Below are 26,585 nucleotides of genomic sequence, written 5' to 3'. Positions count from 1 at the left end.
GGTATACATCTCTGTCTCTCAGTGTCTAGTTAATGTGAGTCCACTCGAGGAAGGTCAAGAGCTGACCCTTGATGAATGTTGTGACATTTGTGGTAAATAGGTCAGCTGGAAATACTCCTCTGCCCCTCCTGGGTATGGTAGTGTCAAAAGAGTGTACCTTGTACCTGCCCTCTGCAATGTCTGCTTTTGCAGACTACCAATTGCAGGACCCAATCATCTTAATTTTAGCCCAGTAATTTTTCAAAAGCAGTTAGAGAAAATAATACCTAAGAAAACACATTTGGTTTTGTTGGTGGCTGTCTTTATTTTTCAAATTTCTGCAATCCTATTGTTTTTCTGAAGTAATTTCTAAAACAGATGCCCCTTTGAAAACTATTTCCAATGTTTCTTTTGTGTGTGTGTGTTTTTTTTTATTTTTTACTTTTTGAGACGGAGTCTCACTCTGTGGCCCAGGCTAGAGTGCAGTGCAGTGGTGCCATCTCGGCTCATTCCAACCTCCGCCTCCCAGGTTCAAGTGATTCTTCTTCCTCAGCCTCCCGAGTAGCTGGGACTACAGGCATGCACCACCAATTTTTGTATTTTTGTAATTTTTGTATTTTCAGTAGAGACAGGGTTTCCTCATGTTGGCCAGGCTGGTCTTGAACTCCTGACCTCAGGTAATCCACCTGCCTCTGTCTCCCAAAGCGCTGGAATTACAGGCATGAGCCACCACGCCTGGCCTCATTTTTTTTTTTTTTTTTAAATCATTTCACTCAGCAGCTTCACTAGGCCCAAGCCTGACATAAAAGTTTTCATATCCCATAATGCAAAAAACCCCAAGAACTCTCTGAAGGAACAATATTGGCCCAGAGTCGACCCAAACAGGGAGATCTGGGCTGCATCTTCCCTTCCCCCCACCCGCCCCAGAAAGTCTAAATTTAGTTTACTGGATACACTGCAATGACATTAACATGTTGCAAAAACAAGAATCAAGCAAAAGAGAAAGAGGAAGCTTAATGTGGCATGAGGTATTTTAATACCATGGCAACTGTAGTGTCTTCTCTATTATTTAATTCACTTCCTTAGGTCAGGTTATTCTGCCCTCTCTCTCTCCTGCACTTCCTGTTGCTGTAATCAAATCAGGTCACCCTGAATCTGTAAGTCTTCTTCCTGACTGCAGTCATGTCTATTTCCAGCAGAATGAATTTTCTCCATTTCTTTCTTTGCTCCCTGGACCTTTATTTGGTGCCCTTGATGTCCCTGCTCTTCCCAGTGCTCTACAAGCTGCAAACGCTTCCCTTTCATCCCCATCTCCTCCCCCACCGGTCTCCTCCTCACTGCTCCTCTCCCAGCCCCTCCCTCCAGTTTCTGCAGTTGTCACTAACACAGTTAGCCACTTGATTAGTGACTCAGTGATTCAGAACCCAGGAACCTTGGTTCTCCTAAAACTTCCATGCTTCCCTCCCTAGAGTCAAGATAAAGGTTCTCCCCTCACCCGCCTGCCCAGATAGAGCCATTAAAGTGAGAGGACTTGAGTATTCAGTTTGTTAGAGTTGCCCTGGCTTCTTCCCGTTTCCTTTTTATGTGCCTTTTCCTGGGGCTCCTCAGGCTCTATTTACCTTTCCTCCAGAAAAGGTGACAGAGAAAGTTTGAGCTTCGAATTTATGTAGCCCAACTCCTCATTTACAAATGGGAAAACGAAGGCCCTGAGAACTGAATTGCCCAGTTGCTTGGCTAGTTCTTGGTGGAACCAAAACAAAGTAAAAACTCAATCAAACTGGCTAATTTGGTGGGAAAAAATATTGTGAAGTAGTGAGTAGTGCCAAAACGAGACTTGATGATTATTTAAAAGCTCTTTCACTAGTTCTATCCTTGTCTTCCTGCTGGTGGTGTAAGCAAGTGGTGGAAACCAGAGCCAGGTCAACAACCATAAAGTCACCAGGCCACCTGGAGAGGCCCTGATGCGACTTCCTACTGCTGAGGTCTCAGAGGCTTCTCCCTCCCAAATACATGGAGACCCAGAAGACTGCTTGGGCCCCTCCAGTCCCTGCCAGCGGGCAGGATGAAGAGTCAGTAACAGCCAACAGTAGTGAATCCCACACAAGTTCCACATTCACTAGTTGTTTCACAATTCGCTTAGCATGCATAGCAGCGAATTGACAGAATTGTTTCCCCTAAATGTAGGAAGGTGCATAAAATACAAGAAGCTTGTAAAAATATATTTATTGCAAAAGTTATATCAGTCTTGTATGTAAGCACCAGCCTTCTCCAGGGAAAGACAGGGGTGGTAGAATGAATAAAATTAACTCAGTATTTTGACTGCTTGCTGCAGTGGAAGAAGGACTTATGTTTCCCAAGCTGGGTATGAAGAGAAGGAATCCAGCCTTGGAGGCAATGGAAACTAAGCCAGAGCAGCTTAGAAAAGTCACCCCTCCTCCTGATTCAAGACCAGAGACAGGAAAAAAAAAAAAAAAAGTCACTCTTGATGTGAACACAAAAGCAACTCTCACCCAGCCTAGATGTTGGATGTCCTGTGCAGTCCTGTTCCTCCCCAGTAGAGCTCGTTCTGTCTCACTGGGAGCTGCCAAGTTAGGAGCTGAGCCACACCGCTGCTGCTGCCGCTGCTGCTGCCGCTGCTGCTGCACATTGTTTGTGATGAAGAGTTTTATTGATTTTCTAGCCCATGACCACATTGGTGGGGACAGAGTTCGACAGGGGAAACTGGTGGAAAGCCAATAAGAAAGAGAGTTTATGAAATCAGCTCTCAATGAAGAAAACTGTGGGAAAGAATGCGATGGAAGCAGATTTGGGGCCAGTCGATGTGGGAAAGTAGAACAACTCAAAAATGCTCTTCAGATTTGAACTGAAACAAAGCACTTTGCCAAAACACAGGAGGAGAATCCAGTCTGTGAGAAAGACTCAGCACTGTTTATATAAAACAGAATATTCCTATCTGCAAAATCATTGCTGACAATGCTTAACCCACATTCTGTACCAGGCACTGTGTTGTGTTCTAGGACCATAAATAAGAATCAGTCCGTCTAGAGAAGGAGACTTGAAATATACACAACATGATTTGTAAAGGTACAAGTGGATCTTAAGAGAGTCATAAAAACATTTTGCCCTAGCTTTGGGCCCAGAGCCAGCAGGAATGAATGGTAGGGGAAGAGGGATGGAACTGTGTCCCTGCTGCTGCCTGAGTCATGTGCAGATCTGGTGAAGGTCCTCTGGTAGTTCCTCCCCACCCCCATCACTACTAACTTTGCTAGAAGGACCGTGCTCCCTTTCTGTCCCTGCCTCTTGCAGGTCCGGAGGAAATCTCTGCTTCACCCATGGGGGCCGTAGGCAGGGTTTCAGGTGTTCTCAAGGTAGTAGATAGAAAGGGAGCGCTTGACAGTTTGGGTGCTTAGGCTGGGAAAACCTCACAGCACCAAGGGGACAGTTGGACACTTGCAACATGATTCCTCCCCTCTCCTTCACTCCCACACGGACCCACCCACCACGAACCTGTGTCTTCTGTGCGTCTGGAGAGGAGATTTCTTCCAGCCTCCCAACCCTGCCTCACCCCCTTTGAGTAAGAGAATGAAGTATTTTTGCTGCTTTCTTTAGCTTTCAGCATTGTATTCACCCCTGAAAATCAACTGGAAACTGGGGAAGTATCTGGTATGTTCTAGTGCACCAGTATAATATGCAAGGGAGGAGGTGATATGTAAAAAGGTTAAATAAGAAAAAATATATAATTCAAAACCAGTGAGTGACCGAGCTCAGTAAATGATAGCTTTTTAAAAATCAGATATAAAATCCTGTTTCTGTGGTTCATGTTTGAAAATGATGTAACCTAAAGCGGCTCTTTCATCTTCCACTGCAGGTACACCTTCTCTGTTTAGCCTTGGACTCCCAGTATCTGCACTGGAGGACTTTAAGGAGGTCAAACCTAAGCCAAGAGACTTCAGAGAGGTGTAGACTAAGCTAGAGGGTGTCTTGCTTGAGCCAGAGAACCTGAGTGGTCTAGCCTAAGCCCCAAGGACCTTATGTCAATGTAGACTAAGCCTCTCTCTAATCTGGAGGAATTCAGGCTGGCTGGCTGGGCTCCCAAGACACCTCTGCAGGTGAGCAGCACCAGGACTCAACGTCTCCTAACTTCTGGTCCAGGGCCCTCCCCTTTCTAAAATAGTCAAAGGGGCTGAAATTCCTGGAAGTGTGTGGTACTAATGTTCCTAGCATTGTTCTCTTTTTCACAGAGGAAAAACTGCCTTTAAGAAACAAGCCGGCAATACTTGACAAAAATATCTACCATTTAAGCACAGAGCCAAAAACAAGGAGTAGTCTCCCGGGCGCTGGAAGTATTTTGAAATCCCCAAAGTCTCATTCATTGTTCAGAAAGCAAAATGGAACTACTTTTTTTTTTGCTCCCTCCTCCCCTCCATGCAGTAGCTGTTCTTGGCAGGTGCCCAGAGTGGCACCCGGTAATTCCACGGTACATTGTGTACATTTGCATCTATTTAATCGGCTATTTACAGTCGTCCTTTACCGCCACCTGTAAGAGGCAGCGCCATAATGACACTAAGTGGCTGGGCCGGAAGCCGGGTGCCCAGTGGTTTTCTCCACTTGAGGACGCCTGAATCTGTGAAGTGGTTGGCACTTGGAGAAACAGGGAGACAGCTGGGGACATCGCACTTACAGGGCGGGAGGCGCGGGAAAGAGGCGCGCCAGACGGAGGGTCCTTCCTTCCTCGTTAGCTCCACTCGGCGGCTCCTTTTCAATTACCACAGCCGCGAGAAGGAACCTGCCGAGCCTTCGGTGCGGCTTGTTTCCTGCCTGACAGAGAGCCCGCTGCCATTTGGATTTGATGCATTTCTGAATCACCCGAGGGCCTGGCGACCCGAAGGAGGGCGGGGAGTGGGGGCGCTGGGGTGGACCCGCCATCCTGCGGAATCCGGGCCAGATAACAGCCCCCGAGCTCGGGAAATCGGCTTGCGGATGCGATGCGGGACCGCGAGGACACCTGCGCTCCGGTGCGTGTCGCACTCGTGCAGCTCCCGGTGGCGAACGGGGTGATGTGGGGGCGAGGGTGAGAGGAAGTCCAGGCGCCAGAGCGTCAGAAACGCTTCCTTAGCTTCCCTGGCACTTTGGAGGTTGTCTCGAGGGGGCACGGACAGTGCACGGCGGACTTTCAAGTTGCTCCCGGCACAACTGGAGGCCGGGAGCTCGGAGCCCCCACGGGCCGTCCAAGTGTCCGGAAGAAGCCTGCAGCGCCCGGGACCGCGTTGCGCGCTCGGGGCGCGCCAAGCCGCGCCTAAGCAAAGGAGAAACGCTCACGGGCCAGAGGCGGGTTGGCTGGGACGCGGAATACGCTCGGCCCCGGAGCTCCTTTCGTTTTAAGGAGCCTTACTTCTGGAAAGGGACAGGGAACTGTCAATCAGCGAGGGAGGGAGCGCACCGGCGCTGGGTGATGTCAGCGGATCAGCTGCTCGATAACAAAGAGGGGGTATTACAGGAGAAAGTTGCAGCAGCTGCAGCGGCCAAGGCGACACACCGGAGCCTCCGAGGCGAGGGGCAAGTGGGCGAAGGGAGGGGGGACGACGGCTGCTGCCGCAGCAGCTGAAGGCCAAGGAATTGAAAGGGCTGTAGGGGGAGGCAGTGCGAGCCAGCCCCGACTGCTCCTCCTCTTCCTCCTCCTCCTCCAAACTCGCGAGCCCCAGAGCTCGCTCAGCAGCCAGGAGCACCCGGAGGGACGGGAGGCAGCCGCGCAGCCCCGAGCTGGGCAGGGTCCCCAGCCGCCATGGATAGCGACGACGAGATGGTGGAGGAGGCGGTGGAAGGTACAAGCATTTCTCCAGGGCCGGGGGAGGAGGCGCAGAGGGCCCGGAGCGCGGAAGGAGTGGCGGGCTGCAAGCGGCGCGGCGCCGGGCCCCGCGGCCGCCACTGTCCCTTACACGGGTGGCCGGCTGCCCGGCTCGGGCGGGGGCCCGACAGCCACGGTCACGCCGCCGGGAGCGCGCACTGCGCGGCGGGGCGCAGGCCGAGAATGGGGCTCTGCCAGGCCGGGGGCGCTGGAAAGGCACGGCCGCGCCATCCCGCCCGGCCACAGCCTGCATCCACCCTCGGAGTTGCGAAACCTGCCCCGCGCTCTGGCCTTTCCTCCTTTGGGCGCGGAGGGTGGGTGCACTCCTCAGGGCAGCCGCTTGAGGCCGGCGGACTCCGCGGAGCAATCCCCTAGCCCAGTTTTGGCCACCCGGATTCCCTCCCGGCCGCCAGCCCTTTTCTTCTGCTGCCTCTGCGCCCAGCGGCGGCCGCGGCCGCGTCCGGGTAGGTCCCCCGGCGCAGCGCACGGGGCCAGACCGGGCACGTGGCAGCCGCGGCCCAGGCGGTAGCGCTTCCGAAAAGATGAAATCATTGTCGGGCGACTGACAAGGCTCCCGACCCGGGACTCGAACGCGCGCCGTCCGGGAGGCGGGCGGCCCTCCCCTCCGCTGCCCCCGAGCGAACTCAGTCAGGCCTCCCCCTCCCCCTTCCTGCTTCGCCGGGGTGCAGCCGCCACGCTGTGCAGGCGCGCCGCGAGCCCGCACCGAAATTGCTGGGTGACACTTAACTTTCTGAATTCCATGCCGTTGGCTGTGGGTGATATCACCGCCTCGGTGTCGTGTTTCTCCGCCCCTTCTCTTCTACCGCCCCTCCCCCGACTTTTCTCGCCACTTTGTTTTGCTGAGTTTCTCCACCTTTTTTTTTTTTTTTTTTTTTTTTTGCTAGTTCTGAAAAAACGATGTGGGGACGTTATACAATCTCGTTGTTTGTATCATGGGATGTTATGATTTTGTAACAGCGAATACTGGAAAATACTCTTTAGTGTATTTATTTGGTTCCACTACATACAGTACGTCGTGATGTTTTTCAGTGTGGTGTGGTATGATACCAGAATGTTTTAAACCAAGCATGTGAGTAAATAATTTTTAGCTGTTTGTTGAATCTGGTTTCTGTCCGATTTGTATAAACACAAGTTCTGACGAAAGATAAAGAAAAAAGTGGCAACACTACAAATGCGTAAGGATACATGGTTGTTGTTACATTGGGAAAAATCAGTTTTAATGTTTTCATAAACATAATTCCCTTTGCAGTGCTTCTGAGGTCTTAAGGGGAGATTAAGCAGACTAACATTTCTGAACTCTTGAAAAGTATTCAATGTAATGCCAATATTAAAACTTATTTCTTCATCTAACTTCGAAGCCAATTAAAGAGTGTGTGGTTTTTGTTAAGAACATTTTCACCATGTTGTGAACTCACAGAGCTATTTATCTCTCTAATAAATAAAGCCCATGTTGGGGCTGACTGGAGCCCAGATACATTGATTGAGTTGATCCACAGGGAGCCTTCTCAGAAGTTAAAAGTTGTTGACTTCTTGTGCCTCCATGTTGTGAAAGATAAAGGAAAAATGATCCCAGGATTGTTAGGGTTTGCTTTCTTTCTTCAACATTTACTTTTACTTGTAAAAATTAAATACAAACCCTTGATTGCTGGTACTGTTCTCCGTGTTAAACCACATTCATTCCCCTTTGAAGCTGTTTACAAACATATGTCCAGTTGTCCACAGTCCTCAGGCTCCTTTGCAGACTGTGACCAAGAGCTTTAGAAATGTATCAGTATTGTTTCTGTGAGACTGTCCACTGGATTCGAAAACAGGGAAGTTTACATAAACAGGGATGGTTTTGTTTTATAGGGTAATCATCCACATTATTGTCCAAAATCAGAGCCCCCTTGAGAATGAGGGGCTATTAATAATGATGCTGGGACAAGTAGCTTAAGCCTTGAATGTCTGGGGCAACCTGGGACACATGGTCACTCAGTTGTAGGTAACTAAACAATTAGAGCAGCACAGAATCTTTAAAAGCCCAAGAAGCATCTCAGGCTCTAACTTGCACAGTGCCAGGAGTGTGTATGTGCACATGCAGTAAACTGTACCTGTGCCATGCACTCTTGTCCAGCCATTCTTGGCCTTGTGAGTGCTGTTTGCAATAGTCTTTACATAACATCTAACACTTACACAGGGGACTGGTATAAACTGCTTCTGCTCTTTCCCAAAGAGAAGCTAGTCTGAATATCTTAGTGTTTAAGTACCAACTAATCTACCTCTTTCCATAAACAGAGCCTCTGTTCTCAGTAGTTTCACTGTCATAGCTATTATTATCGTTGCTATAATTGTTTAGTTCTTATTAAGTGCAGGCTGTGTGCTAAGTGTTTCACAGACATTATCCATTCAGTCCTATTCAGTCTTATGAGGTGGGTACTAATATTATCCTAATTTTACAGAGGCAGGAACTGAGGCATACAGAAGTTAAGGACTAATCCAAGAACACTCAGTGAGGTGGAGAGACTGGCTTGGACTTCCAAAACGGCCCTCCACCAGACCAAACTGTCTTCCTACATTTTTTATTTTTAACGAGTTAGTCAAATTTATGAAACACTTGATAACTGAGTTTGGAAGTGACAGTTAAATATTATGTCAGTGCCATTTTTTTTTGGTCACTATAACTCTGTAGAGGTTGTTTCTGATAGAGTTCAGTGACTTTCAGAAAAATGCATTTGGGGAAAAAGAACTTAACCTGTGTCCTCTGCAATGGCTCTCTTTTTCCTTCTTCATTAGAGATTTACTCTGGGGAAGAAATTAGTCTCTTCAGGACTTGAGTTTAAATGTCTTATATATCATGTGCATTTAGTTCTCTTTCAGGATATGATTGTAACTCTGGGGAAGTTCTGAACTCAGGGTGGACAAATCCCTGAGGTGAGGGGAGTGGCGGAGGCTGTGTCAAGAGAGTGTTCTGTGTACTGTGTTGGCTGTGCTCTTGTGAGAAGACAGCAAGCCCTGGGCCTCAGAGAGCCTCAGAGGGCCTCAGAGCTCCACCTGAGCTCTGCTGTGGCTTTTGGAAAACACTTTGAGACACACTGGTTCAGTGAAGAGTGATGTTTAGTTTTCCAGTGTTATTCCTCTGGGCATCTGGGAACAGAATTTTATTATAGCATCTATTTCTTTGTCTACCCATAGATACAAAGATGAATATGATGTGGTCTCTAATATAATTTCAAAGAAAAATAGCTATACAGATGAATGGTGACGGTTGAGAGGAAGTAAAAATTAGTTCAGCTTAGGGAAGTCAAAGCGGAAAGATTTTCCAGAAGAGGTGCCGAAGAGCTGAGTCAGGTTGCGAGGGGAACTTTGTGAGTGAAGACACGGAGGCATGGAATTCTGCGGGTGCACCCAGAGAACAGTCATTCGGTTTCACTGCAACAGGGAGCTTACAAGGAGAAAAGTGAAGGGGAAGACAGGGAAGGGAGGCTGGATCACAGGCTGAGAGCATGGACTGTGTGCTGGAAGCCATGGAAGCCGTGGGGGCTCTTTAAAAAAGGGAATGACAGGATCAGGACTCCACTCCGGGAAGATTAACAGGCAGTGGCCAGCAGGACAGTCAGAGGGACTGACACAGCAGGTGGGGTACCTTGAAATCTCTTTGCAGTGGTCCAGATGCGCAGTTATGAGGGCAGGAAAAACAGAAGGGCCTGGAAATGTGTAGGAGACATGGAGGAAGAATGATCAAAAGGGGGAAATATCAGAACAAGGGACCAGAATGAAAACAAGCAGCTCAGTGTTCCACTGCCACAACCCCCTCAAAATATTAAGATTGTTTTTTTATTAACACTCCCCCTAATATCAGATTCTGCATGTCTCTACTAAGACAGCTCATGCCCTGTATCTAGGAAAAAATGCATATGAAGTGTATTGTAGCACCCTTTCTGTGTGGGCCACATATTAAAATTATGACCCTCACAACTAATAGTTGAACTCTTGACAACAATTACACTTAAAAATAAAATTATCCAAACTTGCATATATAACCCCGAATCTAAAATAAAAGTTGAAATAATTTTTTGAAAAACCTAAAAAAATAAAAAAAATTTTAAAAGACCAAAACGTCAAGCTATGTTTTTAAGAGTCAGTGATTGAATGCATCACAAGGAGGGCATGTTCTTTGCATTAAACAGAATAAGCTTGCCTTTTATTATTGTTGTTTTTTGTTTTTCAATTTATGTATGTATTTATTTAATGAGATGGGGTCTCACTGTATTGCCCAGACTGGTCTCCTGGGCTCAAGAGATCCACCTTGGCTTCCCAAAGTGCTGGGATTACAGACATGAACCACGGCGCCCCAGCCTATTATTGTTGGTTTTTTAAAGCAATGTTCTAGTCTACAAAACCAACGGTATGTATGTAGGGTCTCTGGTTCTAAAGGAATTACTCGCACACCACTCTCAGATCTCTTGTGAGTAAGCCTGAGACATTAAGCAGCTGGGTGTCTGATCCAGAGGGAATTTACTTTGCTGAGATTGAGATGTACATTGCTGCTTAGAATATAGGCCTGACTCTTATCAGATTCAGGAAGAAGCTCCCTCAGAAGTAACTAGAGGGGAAAATTGTAACTTTCTATCTGTTCAATAGATAATAATCATAGAACAAAGTGAAAAAGTAGACTTGTGAACTGATACTTTTTTTCCTTTCTCTAACTTCTGTAAATATTTAAAATCATGCTACAGACAGATAACACAGAACATTAGCTTGGGCAACCTTATAAACACAGAGCAGTCATTCAAGTTAATTTTCCCTGTTGCTTGGGACTGGTATTCAGCCTGTGTTCAGTGGGAACTCGCCTGGAAGGCTGTTGGCTGACTTGGCGCATTTTACAAATTGACCTCATGCAGAGCAAGGAGGACTAGTGTTTCCCTTCAAGTTAGATAACACTTGGAAGAGATAAGACTTTGCAACCGGGATATGCTGTTGGAAATCTGGTGGTTGAATGATCTTCATCACAAATCCTTCTTCCACTTCCCTGCCGGGGACCTGGGGGTTCCTACCTTTTCAGAGGTACCTTCTTACCATCACCAAGGAAGAGTGTGTTCAACTAGTTTGCCAGTGTCTAGAATGGCAATTAAAGGATTTGGAGAAGGGGCTTTCAGTATTCATCAGCACACTCAAAGTGGTGATGTCTCTTGGGCAAGTCTTTTTTTTTTTTTTTTTTTTTTTTGAGACGGAGTCTCGCTCTGTCGCCCAGGCTGGAGTGCAGTGGCGGGATCTCAGCTCACTGCAAGCTCCGCCTCCTGGGTTCACGCCGTTCTCCTGCTTCAGCCTCCCGAGTAGCTGGGACTACAGGCCCGCCACCTCACCTGGCTAGTTTTTTGTATTTTTTAGTAGAGACGGGGTTTCACCGTGTTAGCCGGGATGGTCTCGATCTCCTGACCTTGCGATCCGCCCGTCTTGGCCTCCCAAAGTGCTGGGATTACAGGCTTGAGCCACCGCGCCCGGCACTTGGGCAAGTCTTATAAAGCATTGGTGTCTTTATCTGTAAGATGAGAATATGGGACACTGTTTTGAGGCTTGCATTTGATAACAGGAAAGCATATTACCCAATGCCAGATCATAGTAGATTCATACACTTTTTATCCTCCTCTGTTTATCAGAACCTGTGCATTTTAAATTGACTTACTGACATGACAAAATATTGTCCAAATATTATGTGATCTTACTGGCATTTGAAAAAGAGTTATGTCAGACTCTGTTCTAGCACTAATGTTGAAAGAAGATGTAAGAGCACTGCAACCCAGTCTCTTCTCTTTCTCATGGAAAGTCTCTGTTATTGTTTTGGTTGTGGCTGCTCTTTTAGATATAAAGTTCTACTGCTAGGAAAACTACTCCAGGATGCTAAATATTCAGAGTGGAAGTCTTGAATGATCACAACCCTTAATCTCTAGTTCCTTTAATTGATCACACCCTAAGGATGTAAAGAAAATAAAACAAACCAGGAAGGGGCTCCTGCTGTCATCTAATAGATTTCAGAACTGTCTCACAACCAGCAATCTAAAAGCCTTTAGAATGACAGGGAGAGGTCGCACGTCCAAGCACCTCCTTAATGTGCAAGGTCACCAGAGTAATGGCCATCATTTGGTAGCTCTCCCCTGTCCTTGTCTCTCCCAAGAGATTAAGATGGTGATAGGGCTCCACTTCATTTGCCTGTTGAAAGGCATTGAGGCCAGGTGTGGTGGCTCTTGCCTGTAATCCCAGCACCCAAAGTGGGTGTATCACTTGAGCTCAGGAGTTTGAGACCAGCCTGGGCAACACAGTGAGACCCTGTCTCTATAAAAAAATTTTTTAATTAGCCATTTGCGAGGCTGAGGCGGGTGGATCACCTGAGGTCAGAAGTTCGAGACCAGCCTGGCCAACATAGTGAAACCTCGTCTCTACTAAAAATACAAAAAAATTAGCTGGGCATGGTGGCAGGTGCCTGTAATCCCAGCTACTAGGGAGGCTGAGGCAGGACAATTGCTAGCACCTGGGAGGCGGAGGTTGCAGTGAGCCAAGATGGCACCATTGCACTCCAGCCTGGGCAAAAAGAGTGAAACTCTGTCTCAAAAAAAAAAAAAAAAAAAAATTAGCCGGTTGTGGTGATGTCTACCTAAAGTCCCAGCTACATGGAAGGCTGAGGCAGAAGGATCACTTGAGCCTACAAGTTTGAGGTTACAGTAAGCTATGGTCTCATCACTGCACTCCAGCCTAAGTAACAGAGTGAGACCCTGTCTCTGAAAAATAAAGGAAAGAGGAAGAGAAAGAGGGAAGGAGGGAGTGAGGTAAGAAAGGAAGAAAAGGAGGGAAGGAGGGAGGGAGGCAAGGAAGAAGGAAGGAAGGAGGGAGGGAGGGAGGGAGGGAAGGAAGGAAGGAAGGAAGGAAGGAAGGAAGGAAGGAAGGAAGGAAGGAAGGAAGGAAGGAAGGAAGGAAGGAAGGATTCTTCATGGAGTGGAGTTGACATTTTTGTTGTCGTCTCAACTGGGATCAGTACTATCCTCCAAGGGCTTGTAGTATGTTATATGACACTTTCAATTTTCCCTAATATCTAAATTCCATTGCTGAGGGTGAACCTTCAGTGTTTTATTCAGAAATAGGACAGGGCTGAAGGAAGGTAGAAATTAATTATATTGGAAACTTTTTCCTTAGTGTTCAGATTTATGGTAATTCTCTCAATCTAAAGTGGAATGACAAATTTTATCAAACATAAGCTTTTAAAACTCTGAAATATGTGAACTGTTTTCTATGATGAAAGCATTTTCAACAAGTTAATAAATGCTCTAGTATGAGGCTAAACTGATTATTTGGATATTAATACCTAAATCAAAAGTAGGACACTGAATTTATATGCCTAAATTTAACTTGATTGCAACAACATTTCACTAAAAAAAAGCTCTTAGCAATACACTGAGTGGCTTTTTTTAATGAAAAGAGAAAAGTAAATTTACTTTATTTCAATGAGAGAAATGGCATCAGATATTTAGAAAATAATTGTCCAAGTGATTTCATATGACTCAAATGTCATTGAATTTATGTCATGTACAGTTCGTTTTTGAGCGAGAGGAAAGCAATTATGGCCTAGTTCCATTCTGACCATTAATTTCCTGGTCCTTTCCTCTTTTGTGTTAAAAGGAAGGGATCCATACTGATTATGATTTGTTTAAGTAGATGTGTCTTATTGTAAGATGTTCTTGGTAACCCATTATATACAGAGTCAGATGTAGCAATAAAACACTGTATTTGTTTGCAGCTATTTTGTTTATGTAATTAATAATACAAATAAAAAGCATATTTATTCTTTTTGTTGTTGTTGTTGAGATGGAGTTTCGCTCTTGTTGCCGAGGCTGGAGTGCAGTGGCACAATCTTGGCTCACTGCAACCTCTGCTTCCTGGGTTCAAGCGATTATCCTGCCTCAGCCTCCTGAGTAGCTGGGATTACAGACGACTGCCACCATGCCTGGCTGATTTTTTGTATTTTTAGTAGAGATGGGGTTTCACTGTGTTGGCCAGGCTGGTCTCAAACTCCGGACCTCAGGTAATCCACCTGCCTCAGCCTCCCAAAGTGCTGGGATTATAGGCGTGAGCCACCACAGCCGGCCGCATATTTATTCTTTATGAGAGTGTGTACTTACCATCTTTTCCAAGGGCTAATATTGCTTTATCATGTTAGAATAAATTATTTTAGGAGACTAAATATTTCATTGTGGTAGTATGGTTTGTGTTTCCTTTTATGTCTGTGAGCCATCTGGAAGCTACATTTCAATGTTTAATGTCCCTGCATTAGACACAGTGTTTAATGTTTTCATGCCTTTTCTCTCCATGGCCCAGGTTGTTACCCCAAGAAAAAGCCAGTAGAATAACTACTGCCTTCATTTTCACCCACCTCTGCAAAATCAGCTCACCAGAATGATTGGGAAGACACCAATAAGGTGATTCCTGGGTTTTGTAAAACATGTAGATAGTAATAAAAAGTGTAAACATTGACTGTAAATGTCAATATTAAACTATACCAATCTTTGACCTAGGAAGAACCAGTGACTTAAAGGTCCATGTAATAACTTCTGCTGATAATCACAATCATTGCTTAAATGACCATGTGTATACTCTGGCTCCATTTAAAATACAAGCCCTCTGACACACAATGGTGGAAGGTATATGATAAGGTTATTACTAAACATTCAAAGCTGAAGATTTTGTAAAGTAAAGCAGTAGGTTTAAGGTTAAGCTCAAGTTTAAGGTGAGAAGGACTCCAGGTTTCTGTGTTTGTACAATGAGCTGTATAACTCTTAGGGCAGTTTTAAAGATATGACTGTGTCCTTCGTGTGAATATAACAATAACAGTGAGATTTTCAGACTGGCTAGCAGTCCTCCACACCATATTATAGAATGATATATAAAATCATATTGCATACTTAATGTTCTAGAATTAGATAATTTATTCCAATGACTGCGTATGTGGCAATTGACTATAAAACAGTGGAATCTCAACCACACTTCAGTTAAGCATGAGAGATTGGAGGTATCAATTCCAAATATGAGGACTCTCTGGAGAGTACTTGGTAAATTGTGACATGCCCTGCAGAGGATATTACTGATAATGACTCTCAGTTCCAGGTAAAAAGCAAGCTTATTTAAAATTCATATTCTGGAATGTGTCTAAGTCTGTTCTGGACCTATCAGTTCACAAAGTGTACGTAACAATCAGTTTGGTACTGCTGGTGCCGATGAGGTGAGAAACCTTTGCACGCTGACTGTCCTTTCGTGCCAGGGAGGGGACCCTTTGGCAGCTGGAGGAGAGTTGGGCAGGGGACTTGTCTTGCAGCATGTGAATGCTTAGACGTCAGATGGGAGGAGCACTGACGATGTTAAAGTTTGCCTTGTGGTTCCCTTTCTCCAGGACACCTGGATGACGACGGATTACCACACGGGTTCTGCACAGTCACCTACTCCTCCACAGACAGATTTGAGGGGAACTTTGTTCATGGAGAAAAGAACGGACGGGGGAAGTTCTTCTTCTTTGATGGCAGGTAGCACTCACAGTTTTATTTTGTTCTTTGGGGGTACTGAATTATTTTATGTTAAGGAATAATACAAATGAAAGAATTCAAGTGGAAGTTTTTCTACAATTTATACAATGGGTAAAATTAACCCCTACCTGTAGGCACTGCTTTGGTGACTGGGGACGTCACCCTGTGGTTATGGGGAAGCCAACCTAAGGCTTAGCTCTTGTCATCACTGTCTCCCAGACTGTGCTTGGCCAGAAGATACCAGATTCAGGGGCCCCCATCTTGCATAAGTAGGTTACATGGTCACCCAATTCTTTGATGGATTTCACTTCATCATTCCAGCAGCGCATCTCCCTGAAGTCACACAAGTGGGGATCGTTTTTGTCAGTGGCCAGTTTGCACAGTTCCAGTAGAGTCAGATTCTTGCTTTTTTCCAAGGGTCACACACACTCCATTGCGTTCAGCACACTCTGCCAGATGTCACAGTCTGGCATCTTAGTACCCTGAAGGAAGATTCTGCCACCTTGTTGGTTCTTCTGCTTCATCGGTTTCTCAGCTTGTTGCCTCTCCTCATGAGATTGATGAAAAAATGCTTGGCAAAGTTCTTCAAAGCCACATCATTGCAGTCCCAGTAATAAGACATAAACAGGTACACACAGGAGGGCAACTTTCTAGACTTCGGTTTTCTAAATGCCTGTCTTTGGGATAATTGATCTTTTTGTGTGATAATTTAATACTATTGTCAGAACTATGATTTTCCACAGTGTACCTCTAGTTAAAGTATTTTTCAGAGCAGGATTTCTTTTATTTTACTCTCATCCCCTGTCTGAGGACGCTGAGAGGCAGAGGCTCCTTACTCGCTGGTGACAGATAGGAATGACTATAGGACATTTTTCTTTCAAGAAGAGATGGGGTTGCCCTGGCCCAGCTTCCCAACAATGACTTTTAGGCCCTGTCAGCTTCAGGAGCAGAGAGTGACCATGTGAATTTCTCAAGCATTTAGTGGAATTCAGAGCCGCAAAAGGGCCAGCTATTTTCAGACCCGTTGATTGGGTAAAATGGAAACAGACTTCACCAAAGCAGGTTATAGGATTCTGTGGGATACCACACCACTTACTAAACTCCTGACATTGGTAATAGGCCAAAGCTTCCTTTGGGAAAGAAAATGTCTAAGCTGACAACTGAAGGGTGATGGCAGGAACGGGTAAGTGATCCAGAATCGCTTTTCTGTAGGCGAAGTGGGTTGTTTTAAAGGGGGTAACATTACTTAGGCTTTCGATGATCTGATGCAATGAGGGGTAAAAAAAGCAAAAAACCCCTCTACATAACTTTTGTAAAATTGCATTTTAATTATAATTCCAACCTTCATTTTCCCATTGCCCCCAACCCCACCTTTTTGTAAAGCAGGGTTTTGCTTACAAACTGTAAATTTTAAATGGTCAGATATTTTACTTCCTTTCTTTTGGGTGGATACTTGAGTGCCATAGAGGCTCCTTTCAATATGTTGGTATGGGCCTGGGCATGTTGGCTCACGTCTCTAATCCCAGCACTTTGGGAGGCTGAGGTAGGAGGATTGTTTTAGCCCAGGAATTTGAGAACTGACCAGGACAACATAGTGAGACCCTGTCTCTGCCACCAGGTGTAGAGACCCTGGGACCTGTGGTCCCAGCTGCTGGGGAGGCTGAGGCAGGAAGATTTGTTGAGCACTCCAGCCTGGGTGACAGAGCAAGACCCTGTTTCCAAAAAAAAAAGTTGGTATCAGTGCTTTTCTCTCCTGTGACTTCTTTAACCTATCCAGAGGGAAACTTTTCCTGCCCCATTTCCACTGCAATTTTTTATACCTCTTTTTTCTGAAAAGTGTCACTTTTAACCTGATTCTGCAAATTTTTTTATTCATTCAACAAGTACATATTTATGTAAATGTCTCTTTCATCTCCAAGGACAGAGGTTTCCTTGAGGGCAGAATCTGTGTCTATTACATCTTTTATGCTTCATAGCACTTTCTCTTAATTTGATGCTAAAGAGAAGTCCTTCCTAAGTGAGAGTGGGAGCTGAAAGAGAGGGTAGAATTCACCCAGAACACCCCCCACCGCCATGCAAACATACACACACACACACACACTTTAAATCTGATAGTTTGATGATGATCGCCAGTAACTGATTGACTCTTTGGGAAAACAGTCCAGCAGATTTGTCTGAATTTGGTGTTGGTTACCTGCTTGCTTTATGGGGCAAATACTCAGAGTACTGGTGGGCTAGACTAAACTTCTGAACCAGTGTGCCGAGAATGAGCTACTTGTTAGCTTCAAGATGCTGAGCCCCTCAGCCCTAGGGTAAGATAGCCAAGTGGGGCCTGAGACTTCCTGAGCACCTGTCTTCTCATGTCCGGCTAGTAAATTCTAGCCCCAAACAGCTTCATCCGCTTAACCTAGTGTGTCAGACAAATGCATTAATTTGCAAGTGTGTCATGATATGAACAAGCTGAAGCACCAGGCCAAGTTGCAGCACTAGCCCAGTTACTATCTATAGGCTAGAAATACATTAAATGATTTTTTTTTTCCTTTTGAGGCACTAATTCACTATTTTTTTTTTTTTTTGAGATCAGTTCTCACTCCGTTACCCAGGCTGGAGTGCAGTGCCATGATCATGGCTCACTGCAGCCTCAACCTCCCTGGACTCAGGTGATCCTCCCACCTCAGCTTCCTGAGTAGCTGTGACTGCAGGTGCGTGCCACCACGCCAGGCTAATTTGTTTTGTATTTTTTATAGAGATGGGGTTTTGCCATGTTGCCCAGCTAGTCTCAAATTCCTGAGCTCAAGTGATCCACCCGCGTCAGCCTCTCAAGTGCTGGGGTCACAGGCCTGAGCCATTGCGCCCAGCCTAACCAGTTCACTAATTTTTTTTTTTTTTTTTTTGAGACAGAGTCTCGCTGTCTTGCCCAGGCTGGAGTACAGTGGTGCGATCTCGGCTCACTGCGAGCTCCGCCTCCTGGGTTCTCGCCATTCTCCTGCCTCAGCCTCCTGAGTAGCTGGGACTACAGGTGCCCGCCACCATGCCCAGCTAATTTTTTTTCTTTTTTTTTTTGTATTTTTTTTGGTAGAGATGGTTTTACCTTGTTAGCCAGGATGGTCTCGATCTCGATCTCCTCACCTCGTGATCCACCCGCCTCAGCCTCCCAAAGTGCTGGGATTACGGGCGTGAGCCACCGCGCCTGCCCAATTCACTAATTTTTATATCTACTACTCAAACACCTGTGAAGATGTTGGTTAAATAGAATCAAGGAAAAATAGTGTTAGTGAGGACCTCAAGAGATTATCTTGGTTATCTTCAGGTAGATGAGAGTTAATACCTTAAGGGGAAAATGTCAGTATTATTGGTTTTATTACACATGATGTAACAATGTGGTGACAGGATCTCAAAAGGTTGTCGTCATCTTCTTAAACCCAAATACTGATCACGTTACCAGACATCTGCTAAAAGGATTTGCTGTAAAAATTAGTAAGAGAGTCTTACAACTGAAAAAAAGGCCAACAATCTACCAGGGTTTTCTAAGGCAGATGTGGGATTTGATTATGGATAAGTCAGTTGTTTCTACATGAAGTAGTTATTATTATATTTGTCTATTAGTTTTTCTCCCTGTTCCCACCCCCGGCTTTTAGGGCCTGATGTGTTGGGTAAAATTAAGTGGGAATGCTTTGCCTTTATTGTCAGTCATCAACCTTTGGTCTGGAAAAATTCCTTAAAAGAGGCTGGTATTAGGTTTTGAAATAAGCGAGGAGACAAAAGCTTTGTATTGAAGAAAGTTGTTGAAACCTGTTATGCTGGTTTATGTCCCATCAAAGAGTTTGTCTGCAATTGTGGGAACCTATGTTTGGAAAGAGACAAGGAAAATCACAGTGTAGTAACAGAAGACTTGGCCTAAGTATTCTAATCTTATATGAAAACTGAACCCCAGTATATGATTTATGAGAAGTATCCAAACAAATATAAACATATCCAGAAAATTCTAGAATCAGTGTTTCCCTTGACATCGAATGAGATAAATCTGAATAAGAATTTCAGATATCCAGATAACCAGGCAAAATGGCCCTGTGAAATTTTAAAACCAAATTTGTAAATAGAAGCAGAATATTTTATTTTGTTTTTAAATTGCAAACATAACAAATGCTTAGTGGAATAATAATCCCAGCACTTTGGGAGGCCGAGACGGGCGGATCACTAGGTCAGGAGATCGAGACCATCCTGGCTAACACGGTGAAACCCCGTCTCTACTAAAAAATACAAAAAAAAAAAAACTAGCTGGGCGAGGTGGCGGGCGCCTGTAGTCCCAGCTACAGGAGGCTGAGACAGGAGAATGGCCCGAACCCGGGAGGTGGAGCTTGCAGTGAGCTGAGATCCGGCCACTACACTCTAGCCTGGGCAACAGAGCGAGACTCCGTCTCAAAAACAAAACAAAACAAAACAAAACAAAACAAACAAACTTCAAATTCAGAAATGTAAAAAGTGAAAGTGCTCCCCCTCTTTTTTTAACCCCAACCTATGCCATAGAAGTAATTACTATTGGCAGAGAATTTGCGCTTCTTAACTAAATATATTCAAGGTAAAATATAGAAATAGCTATTTTTAAAGTTTTATTTTAATTGACATGTAATTGTCCATTTTTCTGGGGTAAAGTGTGATGTTTTGATACATAAATACATTGTGTAATGATCAATCAGGGCAATTAGCATATCTATCACCTCAAAGATTCATCATTTCTTTGTGGTGAGAACATTCAAAATCCCCTCTTCTAGCTATTTTGAAGTATACAATATATTATTATTGACCGTAGTCACCCTATTATGTAATAGAACACCAGAATTTATTCCTGCTATCTAACTGTAACTTTGTACCTGTTGACCAACCTCTCCCCGTCCTTCCCTCCTGCCTTCTTTTCCCCAGCCTCTGTTAACCACTGTTCTATTCTCTACTTCTGTAAGATCAGCTTTTTCAGATTCCCCACATACAAGTGAGATCATGCAGTATTTGTCCTTTTGTGCTTGGCTTATTTCACTTTACATGATGTCCTCTAGGATCATTCACATTGTCACAAACGACAGGATTTTGTTTTGTTTTTATGCTGAATAGTATACCATTGTGTACGTGTATACCACATTTTCTTTATCCATTCATCCATTAATGGAAACTTGGGTTGATTTCATATCTTGGCTGTTGTGAACAGTGCAATAAACATGAAAGTGCAGATACCTCTTCAACATACAGAAGAAATAGCTATTTATTTCTAAATCAGTTTAAATAGCCAAAATGTACATTGTTTACCTGTTCACAACTGTCTCAGATTCAGAATGTTTGCTAGTTTTGAGATCATAATACTTACTCTTCTCTTTGTTATATGACAAAATGTGGAACAGAAAAGCTAAGTTACTACAACCAGCTTATTAAGTCAGAAACCTAAAATCAGAATACTCATGCTTTACCAATGGTTTGCCCTACAAATAAGGAATGAATGAGAACATAGCCTTGTTTTTAAAATTGTTTTTTAAGCAGCTATTGTGTCCATTCCCACCTCCTCTGTTAAAAGGAAAGAAGAAAATTATCCTGAGATTCAGTAACTGGGACTTCTTTACATCCACTCTGGTCCTGAGATAAAGGAATTTATGCAGCGTGGTGACAGGAATCTTGAGGCTTTGTTGGTGTGGATCTGGAGTCTGTCTGGCACTGGTGGATTTGCTGGAGTACCATGGGATGTGATGAAAACGTGTAGTGTTCAAAATATTTTGATACACACATCTCTAATTTTTATACTAATCTTCGACTCTGGATGTTTATTTTCATGTATCTTTCCTAATTGTTCTTATTTTGACCATGATTTATGAACCTAAAGGCAAGACTTTTCCCAATCCTAGAATGGTAACAAGAAAGAGATATTTCTTCAGACTGGCTTTGCGGGGGCTGCGGAATACTAGGGTCCTGTGGTTTTTAGCCTAATTATGAAGTGGAGATTAGGTAATTCATTCAGCTTTATTTGTTTATGTTGTTGATGCCTCTCCTTCACATGCCAATTAGATGTTAAAAGGATTTACTACTCCATGGCTTCTTTCTCCTGTGCCCAAGTCCTTTTCTGATGTTGTTTGGCTACATTTGCCAAGAGGGCTCCTTGTAATTTATCACTGGCCAAATAACCTAAGCAAGGTCACCCATCTCATGAGCCACTGAGAAAGGATGGCATTCTCCAGGTGTCAAGTCTATGCAGGATTTCTTGTGTTTAGTTTTCAGAAAGTGCTTGATCACAATTCAGAGAAATTAGAGTTGGATCGGACTTCTGAAGTCATGCATTCCAACCTCCCACACGAGGCAAAAGTTTCTTTTGTGTTCCTGACCATCCTCTAGCTTTTGTTGGAACCAGCCCCAGCGAATATATTCATCTGTATTCCAACAAACAGTTCTGATTGAGGAAAAAAAATTTTGTGACATGCAAGAAGAGAGTGCAAATGAAATGGATAACATTGAATAACAACAAGAGTGCAAATGAAATGGATAACATTGAATAACTACCATTTCTTCAACACTGGACACATGGTCTTGATAACAATCTAGGAGGCGGGTTTTATAATCCCATTTGACATACGAAGAAACTAAGGCGCAGAGTGGCTAAATAACTTGCCCCAGGTGACCTAGTTAAAAATGATTGGAGCTGAGACTGACACCAAGGCGAATTCAGTTCTAGAGCCAACCCTCTCTTTCACTATATCTGCTACCATCTTCCAACTTGAAGCAGGCAAATAGCTGTGGGCCTGACTGCCTTTCTTCCATTCTTTAATTTTCCTTGAAGTTACTCATCAGCCATAGTTGTGAAATGTTACAAAGAGTCCTGGAGTGAATTCAGTTATGTTCTTGTGGGGGCCTTAACAACTTGGGAGGAGCTTGGAAGATTGACAGAAAGTTTTCCTGAGGAATCAATTCCGAAGAATTCTGTTCTAGCTATTTGGCCCCCCTGAACTTCTGTTTTCTTAATTTGCAAAATGTAGATAATTATAGCTGCTTTTCAGGATTGTTGTGATTGAATGAGAAAACCTGTAAAGACCCTTAAAGTGTAGGACACTTAGAAGGTGCTCAGGGGAAAGGATGGATTATTATTTTATCATTGCTGTTGTTACTATTATTATTAATAATTATTAGGAGAGTGTCTTAGTCAGTTTGGGCTGCTATAACAAATTCCATAGACTGGGTGGCTTAGACAACAGAAATTTATTTCTCACAGTTCTGGAGGCTGGACTTTCACAGTTCTGTACTTCCCAAGGCCAAAATCAGGGCACCTACACTTTGTATCTGTCGAGGGCCCACTTCCTAGTTTTCAGATGTCCATCTTCTCGATATCCTCACATGGCGGAGAGTAAAGGGAGAGAAAACAAGCTTTCTGATGTCTTTTTATAAGGGCATTAATCCCATTCAAGAGGGCTCTTCCCTTGGGACCAAATCACCTCCCAAAGGCCCTGCCTCTTAATACCATTATATTGGGTGTTAGGAGTTCAACACAGGAATTTGGGGAGACACAAACATTTAGTCCGTAGCAGAAAGTTTTCTTTAGGTTTGTTTTTAGAAAGCAAAACTAAATTTCATTACTCTTCAAATATTTTACTGTTATTTTGAGGCTTTATAATAATTAGATCTATAGTAGACTCGTAGATCTTCTCTTAAAAGATTAAAAAAAAAAAAGAAAACCTTCAAAGATAGCCAGTACATTATATTATATGGAAGCATTAGAGTTCTCCATCAAACTTGCTGTAACACGTTGGAAGAAGTTGAAGTTTCTGACTGGAAATAGTTCTAGCAGATGGGTTGGATCTCCTGTTGCTGCTCTTCGCTTAGTTTGCAGTGTTTCAAAAGATCATATATATTGTTATATAAACTAATTCCTAAAATAATGTTTTCATTCTAAGGGTCACAATTCAATTTGGTTAGAGCTGGGAGTTTAAGGAGTGATGATTCATTTTTTAAATTTCCTCTCGGTTATTGTATTGCTAGGTCTGACAAAAGGAAGGAAACACAGTGGAAGGAAGGGAACAGAATTTAGGCCCCAGGAGGTGGAAAGTCCAAAACCTTCTAGACCCCAGAACCATGAAGAAAAGCCAACACTGTTAAATCTCCAAGAACAGTTTTCTATATTCAAATACTAACAGGAATTTTTAATGAAAATACAGCAATATCTGAATAAAATACAGATATGTAAGTCTAGGAAATACAGATATGTAAGTCTAGGAAAACAACTATAGAATTTCTCCATTTATTTGTAAGTCAGATTTCTTAATTCAACTGATTTCTCGAAATTTAACTGCTAAGTACAAGAGGTTGGATAAAACAGGCAAAATTAGTCTATGTGCAGAAAAAGAAATTTAATTAAAATTTGTTTTAATTGTCTCAACATTTTCCAGTTGTTTGATTCAGATGATGGTACCAGAAAAATCATACAATTGTAAGACCATTTTTGTAATTTCTTAACATACTAAAGAATCTGCCAAGATGTTGAAAGGAACTTTAAATACAAGTTAAGCACGTTAAGAACATTCTGTATAGTATGATCCCATTTTTATTAAAATAACAAAAACAAAAGGTAGGAAAATGCATGGTATAGAAATGAGGAGAGTGGCCGGGTGTGGTGGCTCACGCCTGTAATCCCAGCACTTTGGGAGGCTAAGTCGGGTGGATCACTTGAGGTCAGGAGTTCAAGACCAGGTTAGTCAACACGGTGAAAACCCATCTCTACTAAAAATGCAAAAATTAACCAGGTGTGGTGGCACACACCTGTGATCCCAGCTACTCAGGAGGCTGAGGCAAGAGAATTGCTTGAACCCAGGAGGCAGAGATTGCAGTGAGCCGAGATCGTACCACTGTATTCCAGCCTAGGCAACAGAGCGAGACTTCATCTTAAAAAAAGAAATGAAAAAAGTCTTAAATATTATATGTGAAATTGGGGAAGAGGACTGAGAATTTCTACTTTCTGCATCTTAGTACTGCTTGAGTTGCTTTTTATGTGTTTGTTTTACAGTGAACACATACTGCTTTTTTTTAGAGGCACTTATTTTTTTCCAGTCAATTGGATCACTCATAAATTATTGCAGATAGGAATTTTTCTTGCTTATTCTTTAAAAATAGATTTAATGCAGTTTTATAAATTTCTTTATCTATTTCAGTGTTTCATAACTGTTTCTTTGATGATGCTTTTTAAACCCAGTTTTTTAGTAGGAAGCTTGCCATGATACACATGAATATGCATGTTTAATAATAATAGCTGTTCTTTATTTAAGCAATCACTATGTGCCAGACCATATTCTAAGCATTTGATATGTATTAACCCATTTAACCCTTATAACAATGCTCTGAGTAGTCTAATTTACAAATGAAGAAATGAAGCATAGGAAGTTTAAGAAACTTTGCTCACGTACAGCCTATAGGCATATCGAATTCATATAAAGAATGCTCCCTGCACTTGAATAACACTCTCATGTTCCTTCTCAATCTTCTCTTCTCAATGCAAAATGATCCTGCTTTCCATTTCTATTCTTTTGCTTAGGAATTATCAATATGAAGTTTATATGTTAGGAGAGGGATACGTGGATGCATATTTCCTAATTTGTTCCCATAAAGGGCTTACAATCTAGTTAGAGAAATAGGACACGTAAATTTAACATCAATAAAGACGTGGAGTGTTCTGTAATAGTACATGCCTAGGCTCCGATGAGTAATGTGCACGGCGGGGCTGCCAAGATCAGGATAGATTTACTTTGTAGGAAAATGAGGCTCCCTGCGGATGATGAGTAGGCTCTGTTTAAGACAGTAACCAGCAGACTTGCTCTGAAACCCAGCTCTCAATCCAGTTTCACCAAGAAACATTAGAAGACTATTTCTATGTACCTACTTTTCAAATATGACCAGATATTAACATTTTAATGGATACAAAATAATGTCATTTTCCCATGGCTTCTTTCTTTTTTCTTTTTCTTTTCTTTCTTTCTTTTTTTTCTTTTTTTTTTTTGAGATGAAGTCTCCCTCTGTTGCCCAGGTTAGAATGCAGTGGCAAAATCTCGGTTCACTGCAACCTCTGCCTCCTGGGCTCAAGCAATTCTCGTGCCTCAGCCTTTGGAGTAGCTGGGATTACAGGTGCCTGCCACCATGCCCAGCTAATTTTTGTATTTTTAGTAGAGAGGGGGTTTCACCATGTTGGCCAGGCTAGTTTTAAACTCCTGACCTCAGGTGATCCTCCTGCCTCAGCCTCCAAAGGGCCAGGATTACAGGCATGAACCACCATGCCCGGTCTTTTTTTTTTTTTTTTGAGACAGATTCTCGCTGTCACCCAGGCTGGAGTGCAGTGGCACGATCTCCGCTCACTGCAACCTCTCCCTCTTGGGTTCAAATGATTCTTGTGCCTCACCCTTCTGAGTAGCTGGGATTACAAGCATGTGCTACCACCCCTGGCTAATTTTTGTATTTTTAGTAGAACTGGGGTTTTACCATGTTGGCCAGGCTAGTCTTAAACTCCTGGCCTCAAGCAATCCACCTGCCTTGGCTTCCCAAAGTGCTGGAATTACAGGCGTGAGCCACTGCACCCAGTGGCTTCTTTCTTTTTTGATAGAAAAATGCCAGAAATTTCAGAATAGTCATTATTAGCCCACAATTATTTTTGTTTTCAGTGAAGAAAAAAGAAAAGAAAAAAAAGTCATAACTTTTTTTTCCCCCTGGCTGTCCTTAAGGATTTTAAACGTTTCCTCACATATGTTTTATGGAAAGCAAGGAAAAATATAGTGTGGAAGCTAAGCTATATAAAGGTCAGTGAGTAAACTTTCAATATGAGCAGAGCTTTTTAGAGCAGGGATAAGCAAACTTTTTCTGTATGTGGTGAGAGTAAAATCGAGGCTCTGTAGGCCACATACAGTCTCTGCTGCAGCAATTCAACACTGCTCTTGTAGTATGAAAGCAGCCATAGACGATGTAGAAAGGAATATGCATGGCTTTGTTCCAGTAAACTTTATTTACAAAAACAGTCAGCAGACCATAGTTTGCCAGCCTCCTCTGGAAAGAGCAGTTAGAGAGAAAGGTAGTGCCTTGAATGCCAGTCTAAGAAACGTATATTTTATTTCTTCAACGACAGAGGATTTTAAAGACATCACTTTTTTTTACCCTGAAGAACCCAGTTTATGTGTTTAATATGCCCCCTTTTGTCA

At 43.4% G+C, this 26,585-nt stretch overlaps 1 protein-coding gene across 7 annotated transcripts in view; it reads left to right on the top strand.

Moving 5' to 3' along the window:
- Nucleotides 1-5,476: 5,476 nt before the first annotated feature.
- Nucleotides 5,477-26,585, top strand: part of SETD7 (SET domain containing 7, histone lysine methyltransferase) — a 52,391-nt gene continuing 31,282 nt past the window's right edge. For 6 of the 7 annotated variants that reach the window (XR_013417149.1, XR_013417150.1, XR_013417148.1 and 3 more), the window contains exons 1-2: nucleotides 5,680-5,801; nucleotides 15,258-15,387. Coding sequence is in view for 3 of the 7 variants with exons in the window: in XM_015139232.3 (XP_014994718.1) it covers nucleotides 5,762-5,801; nucleotides 15,258-15,387 (170 nt within the window). In the remaining 4 variants the exon portion in view is untranslated. 7 annotated transcript variants of the gene reach the window in all.

The sequence above is a fragment of the Macaca mulatta genome, chromosome 5 (genome assembly GCF_049350105.2).
Source record: "Macaca mulatta isolate MMU2019108-1 chromosome 5, T2T-MMU8v2.0, whole genome shotgun sequence".
NCBI lineage: Eukaryota > Metazoa > Chordata > Mammalia > Primates > Cercopithecidae > Macaca > Macaca mulatta.
Note: the sequence above shows the minus strand (reverse complement) of the source record. Positions and strands in the feature narration are given on the sequence as shown.